Source organism: Porites lutea, chromosome 3 (assembly GCF_958299795.1).
Source record: "Porites lutea chromosome 3, jaPorLute2.1, whole genome shotgun sequence".
Taxonomy (NCBI): domain Eukaryota; kingdom Metazoa; phylum Cnidaria; class Anthozoa; order Scleractinia; family Poritidae; genus Porites; species Porites lutea.
In genome coordinates this window covers 7,712,191-7,718,946 of record NC_133203.1, presented here as the reverse complement: position 1 = coordinate 7,718,946, position 6,756 = coordinate 7,712,191, and the positions used below count along the sequence as shown (strand labels likewise).

General features: G+C 40.8%; 1 protein-coding gene across 2 annotated transcripts in view; it reads left to right on the top strand.

Moving 5' to 3' along the window:
• Positions 1-458: 458 nt before the first annotated feature.
• The window catches only part of LOC140930345 (organic cation transporter protein-like), a 14,893-nt gene continuing 8,595 nt past the window's right edge, over positions 459-6,756 (top strand). Inside the window, exons 1-2 of one of the 2 annotated variants that reach the window (XM_073380027.1) lie at positions 459-541; positions 5,933-6,225. In XM_073380027.1, the coding sequence (XP_073236128.1) occupies positions 5,941-6,225 (285 nt within the window). In that variant the 5' untranslated portion in view covers positions 459-541; positions 5,933-5,940. Of the gene's footprint in view, positions 542-5,810; positions 6,226-6,756 lie in introns of those variants that run through there. The other variant, XM_073380028.1, reaches the window with a different exon arrangement.

The following is a 6,756-nucleotide window of genomic DNA, read 5'->3' as shown; positions in this document are numbered from 1 at the left end:
TGGTTTATATGGTCTTATATAATGTACTGATCTTTTGGTTGAATTTTACCATTGGTTTGAATTTTATTTTCCTTTGTTTTAACCTTATTATCGTAAATTACCGCACCACAAACCAAGGGAAAAGGGAATTTAAACCAATGCTAAAATTGAACCACAGAGAAAGAGCCCTTGATGCCCGATGCGATGAAACTGTAAAACCTGCTGTTCCTGTTGTTGTTGTTGTAGTTGCTTCTTTTATTAAAATGTGACGCCAGTAATTTGCAAGGTCTGGCCAGATGGGGGCCAGATCTTTCTAATACTTGAGCACAAATTACTAATTATAAGCAATGCGATAGCTTATACTATATGGGGTGTACATACAAAGGGCATCAGTCTGTCTGTCCTATTTCCATTTACAGTAGTTTAATGTTACAGGAGGAAATTAAAACTGGAGGAAATTCCAACCAAAGCTGCTGAAGCTGTGAAAAACGCACAAAGAATAGCTTGGAAAGTAGAAGTAAACGTGGGACGAGGAAAAATCTTGAAGATTTCCGCATTGTAGGTAAGGATCTTCAATTTTTTGAGACACTTAACTCACAATTCGAATTTTAACCAGATACTATCATGGAAAATGAGAAACGGCTGATCGAAAAAGGGTTGTTATTTTATCTGGTTTCAAAATGTGCTTCGGGAAAAAAGTCACCTCTCTTTCATTCTCCGCTTAGAGACGATTCAGATTTACCTCGCGAAACGCCTTAAAGGCCGGGCACCAGACCAACAAAAGGCGGCTCTTGTTGCAGGTTTGTTTTAGAGCTTTTGGTGAATATGGATCGTGGTAATTGTTCGACAGTTTCTTTCGCGATGAAAATTTATCTGCAGCGCACGGATGCAACCCTGAACTGAGCATTGCTCGCCTGTGAGCGGGCGAAATTTTCTGCGTTGTTCCGCAGAGACAATATCTAAGTTCGACCTTAAATTAAAGATTTTAGAATTCGGACAAGAAAGAGGCTCGCTTATCTCTAGCCTGTTCCAGGCGTTCAGATAGTGGAGTGCGGCGGAAAGGCAGAGAGCGAGCCCTTCGACAAATCCGCCGTTCCCAAAAAATGAACGCCTGAAACAAGCTAGAGGCTCTAACATTTTCCAGACCGGTTTTGTTCCAGCTTCACAAAAACGATTTCGACTCTCAAACTGCAACCATCCAAACTAACCGTATTGCTGTTTTTCGTATAGTTGCGCAAGAAGAAAAAGCTGATTTGCAAACTCCCTTCACTTCAGAAGGGATACTTCGGGAGGATAATGATTCAACATAACAGGAGTCTAAATCTTTTGGGTTATGCCGAATCAATTTTCAACACAAATTATCGACATCATTTGTCAGTAGATTATTTTGGCCTATTTTTGGAAATTTTTATATTTGCAGAGTCTCTAAAAGCTGTAATTTCCTGTAATTTTTAGTTTTTACCAGTTACGAGTTTGGTGTCATTTCCACGGCGCGATGCGCATTATACTGTAATTCAGAAACCTCTCTACCTTATATCATATACTTCCACCCTCAAAATCACTACCCTTTCTTATACCTGAAGCCTGACACGAATACCCCATTCAGACATGAGCCTCCCTGTTTAGATCATAATAAAGATTACCCCCCCCCCCCCACCACCACCCCTGGGTGTCGCGGGTTGTTCCTCTCTATGTTTAAGACTACTTCCCCCACCCATTTATTAAGGAAACTTGCTAGAGCCCTTTAGCATTTTCTCTTCGAGTTTAAATGTTTGGAAAAAAAAGAGAGCGTAACATTGATTTTTATGAGTGTCCAAAAAGAGAATGCTTGTTGACTGCTTCAAAGTTACGTAATAAACGGGCAATTCCTCAAAGATAAATTGGATTAGCCTTAAGCCCATCCGCACCAAATAATATCTGTACTTTGAGAAACGTAAGGTGGTTTCTTTATAAGGGTTAGAAGGTTACATAAAAAGCCATTTATTTCCCCGACATTATTTGATACCAGCTACAGAAAGAATTATTGTTTTTTATAGTAGACCCATATCATAATGCAGTCGGTAGATCCTAAATCGGTATCCTGCCAAGACTTTAGATACCGCGTGGCACGAAATGTTTGCGGGAGTTTTTTTCTGCGGATTGGCGATCTTTTGTGTTTTGAAGGAACTAATTTTTGTGGTTAGGACAGATTGGTTTTTCTTGCCGGGAATTAATTCTTGCGATTTTTAGAAAGTACCCAGTACCCAGTATTGACAATATTTTCGTTCTTATTGAGTATGTGCAATAGAAATACATATTTTCAAAAAAAAAAACCAGTACAGTCGTTGTATACCGTTTTGTTTCTGAATGAAAGAGACAAGTTGTGATTGAACAGACACGATTTCTTAGTACTGTATTTTTGTGTAGCGAATTTAACTTTTTAGAGAATATTTACTCTGGAGTAAATTTTTGCTGGGAAGTAATTTTTATATGCGGGAACTTATTTTTGCGGATCGCTGGGATAAAAGGCAAAAATGCAAAAATTAGAACCCACAAAAATTTCTTGCCACACGGTGGGTACATACATACATACATACATACTTTATTGGCTCGTCCCCACGGGGCTTTTCAGAGTCAATTTTACATTACAAAATTATAAACCAAGTACATGACAATAAGAATATAACAATGATAAAAGAAGACAAAGGTCAATAAAATTAATTAAATTAATTAAATAAAGCAGTCATTAAGAAGCTTTTGCCTGAGTAAACACTTGAATTCCGTCACGGATGGGCTAAGTTTGAGCGCAGGCTGCAACTCATTCCAGAGAGAGGTTGCTCTATATTGAAAGGTCCTTTGGCCGCAGGCAGTGCGGAAGAGTGGTATGTTCAAAAGTTGAGAATTTCTCGTATTCCTTGTCGAGACGGCGGATCTTCCAACGAGCTTTGATGTCAAATACTCCGGAGCACAACTCGTCATGCACTTAAAAACCAGAACAGCAAAACGAAAATAAAGTTGTTGCCTGATTGGTAGCCAGCGCAAGTCTTTTAGCAAAGGAGTTATGTGATCGAATTTTTTAGCGTCGCTCAAAATACGACAAGCGAAATTCTGTACTGCTTGGAGCTTGTCCAGATTAGTTTGAGTAGTATTGCTCCAAACAGAAGAGCAATAGAATAATTTACTAAAAACTAAGGCATTTATAATAATAATTAGCGCGTGTTTATTAAAAATATGCTTAACGCGGTTAATTTGACCCAAACGTGACATGCATGAGGATACAGTAGAAACAATATGCTCATTATATGTTAAGTTAGAGTCCAGTGTGACACCAAGGTCTCTTGCAGCCTTAACGGGCTCGAGTTCCTTCCCCAATAGAAATAGCCTAAAGTCGCTAACCTTAGCAGTCATTTGCCGGCTGCCGAATATCACTAGTTTTGTTTTATCTGGGTTGAGTAAAAGCTGATTATCAAAGCACCAATTCCTAATGCTTAACAAGTCCTTGTTCATTTTTTCTATCGTTTCGTGCTGATCGCGGAGTTGAAATGACATGAGAAGTTTGGTATCGTCGACGTAACACTGCGATGTACAATTTTCTGGCACAGAAGGGAGATCATTAACGTAGATGATAAAGAGTAATGGGCCAAGGATGCTCCCTTGTCGAACGCCAGAACTAACAGGTAGTTTGGTCGACAGAGTTGTATTTATTCGCACAAATTGGTATCGCGAGGTTAAATAGCTTCCGAGCCATTTTATCGCAGGTCTGGACGCACCAATGTCCTGTAACTTAGCGAGGAGTATTTGATGGTCAATACTGTCGAAAGCTTTGCTTAGATCAAGGAGGACAACTGCAGTCAGTTTCTTTTTGTCAATGGCATTTAGGATTTCGTCAGTTGTTTGAATGACAGATGTTTCCGTTGAATGCCACTGTTTATTTCCGCTTTGTTTGGATGATAAACGGCCTCTCGAAAGTAGATATGACGTAAGTTGATTGTGAGCGACACGTTCACAGACTTTAGAAAGGACAGGGAGTAATGAAATCGGTCTATTATTGTTTGGAATATCGTGGTCTCCAGCCTTGAGTATCGGTGTCACTTCAGCTGTTTTCCAGGCCAAAGGGAAGGTGTCAAACTCAAAGGTAGCATTAATAATAGACGTTAACGATGGCAAGATAGCAGGCAAACAATCTTTGATCACATGGATTGGGATTTTATCAATCCCAGGGGCCTTACCACTGGCCATTGATGTGACAATTTTTTGTACCTGTTCGCACTTCACTGCGTTGAAGGTGAACTGCTCTGACAATGGGTAGATTCTCGGAATAAATGAACATTGATTGATTAAGAGTATAATTCGATTCCTCTGCCAATTTAGTAATTCTATTGATGGTACTCTTTCCTACAGAGGAAAAGAAATTATTAAATTCATCAGCAACAATTTTGTCATCGGATTGCTCTCCAGAGGCAATTAGAGTTGTTTTTGTTGTTTACAACTTGCTCCGCGATGAGTGGGTGCTAATATATAGATCACATTTACAGGAAATAGATCAGATTCTGTTTCACAGTCACTTATCATGATAAGTACTTTAACAGATGATAGTGTGGTAAGCCAACAAACGTTTGTTCATGGAAAATTGCGATTTTTTTTTTACCTTGTTTTGGGCTCAGAGCCATTCACCGTTCGCACCTTGCGAACATTGTCTTTCTTCCCAGGGCTTTACCGTTGAAAAAAGGGAGGAAAATGTTCTATCTGATGACGAAGTGGGCGCTTTGCGCTCGATTGTAGTGACCTTACTAGACTACGACACCAGCGGCACAGAACAGCTATTCTGCACGTGCATCACGATTTTTTGTAAATTTCTTTGTCGTACCTGACCAACTACGACGTGAAATGACCAATTTTGAGTTTACTTAAGGAACGGGAATTCGAACGGCACTAGGGTCACTAGTACGGCACTCTCTTCAGCTTCACCCTAATTTCCCTTGTATTAAACTAGAAATACGTTATCGCAAAAATGTCGCGAAGCTGTAAAATGTCAGCAGTGAGAATAAAAAGAAACAAGTCAAAAGGACAAAATATGATAAAAAAAGAACATAACATCATAAACATCTTGGTTCATATGTACCGAGTTTCGTTCTGGGACAGGAGCCCATGGCGCCTGCCTGGAGATGAGTATGAAATCTACTTTGAGGCCGGGTGACGGTTAGGGAGGAGCTCGAGGAGAGAAAAATTGAGCCCGGGGCCCACCCCCTTCAGCATTTGAAACCAAAATGGCCGGTTAGTAACGCAAAACTCTCAGTCTCGATTATCTTACGGAAAGGTAGGCGAACCTGAACAGTCTATCCCCAGTGTTGCGTGACGACACGAAGAATGGCTGCAAAGGAGGGTACTGTTACCCAAGCTATCTGATAAATTGCAAAATTCAGAATAGGGTCTGGAAAGGGGTCTGCATACCTGCTCCTTTTTCAAGATAATTCCGCAACCCGAACTTCTGTCCTCTCTACCTCGAATGCCGTTTCCTTTCTCAATACACATCCTGTGCCAAGATTTTGGCGAAACACGCTTCCCCAGTAACGGTTGAATCCCTTATCCCGTCAAATCCCGCAAACCCGAACCTCTGTCATTCCCACCCCGAATACCCTTTTCTTTCGCAATACTGCGTCTCGTGCCAAGATTTTGGCTGATCCGGCTTCCCGAAAAGTGGTCAAATGCCGTATCCCGTCAAGAATTTTCTCGTTTTCCCGAATCCCACACTGTATTTCGGCCAAATCCCGGATCCCAAAGATACCCTTCAAGGCACTGTCAGCGACTCGCTCTTAGCAAGTATTAGTAGTGGCGGGTTGTCAAAATACAATACAATTATCAGTGATCAATCAACGTTTCTTATCTTTCTCTTACTTTACACATGAGCCACTTTAAACTTTACATTTCCCGAACAAGAACAAATACCAACGAAATCTGACCATTTCTCTGATAGCATGCTAAATGGCTTTGACTGTGGACCAAGTGTTAGATCGGATTGGGAGTCTGGGACTCTACCAGATTCGCCTCATTTTCATTCTGAGTTACATTGAGTGGGTGAACATCACCTGGCAGATACTGGTACCGACCTTCATCGCTGCTGAACCTAATTGGCTGTGTGAGACCGATCACAGCGCGTGTAACCTGACGGGGGAATTTAAACCCGGGGATAAACTGTACGATGAACGGTGTAAGATGCCGAGGGAAGCCTGGAAATTTGCCGAGGGTTACACTTCAGTGGTCACTCAGGTAAGGAATAATTAACAATTATTGGACGAGGTTGAGCAAAATATCGTGATTTGTCTGTGGCGAGCAGATCAATTATTCGGCTGAGGTAAATAATTGATCTGCGAGACACTGATAAATCAGGATATTTTGCGATAACCGAGTCCAATAATTGTTTTATCATTGGATCACCGAGTTTGTTTTTTTAATGAATATCCTCGGGAAGCGAAGCGATCTACCATTTTTACGCAAGAACGATCGCAAGAAGGAGAAAAGCACGGTGTCCTTTACGCATGTGAAGAATATTATTTGCAGCCAAACACAGTTGAACGGCATTGCGCATGAGCAGACCATTATTTGTAGGCAGTTATTTGCAGGTCACATGGTGGGCTCTCGGCCAATGAAAAGAAAGAAAAATTTGCTTCAAATGATAATTTAACTTATTAATCATAATTATAATTGTAAGGTTTTAAGCCAGAATCCCAACCTGAGAAAACAGCCGACATTTTGAGACGCCACCACTGGTTTCCCCACGAAATGACGTCTGAGAAACGC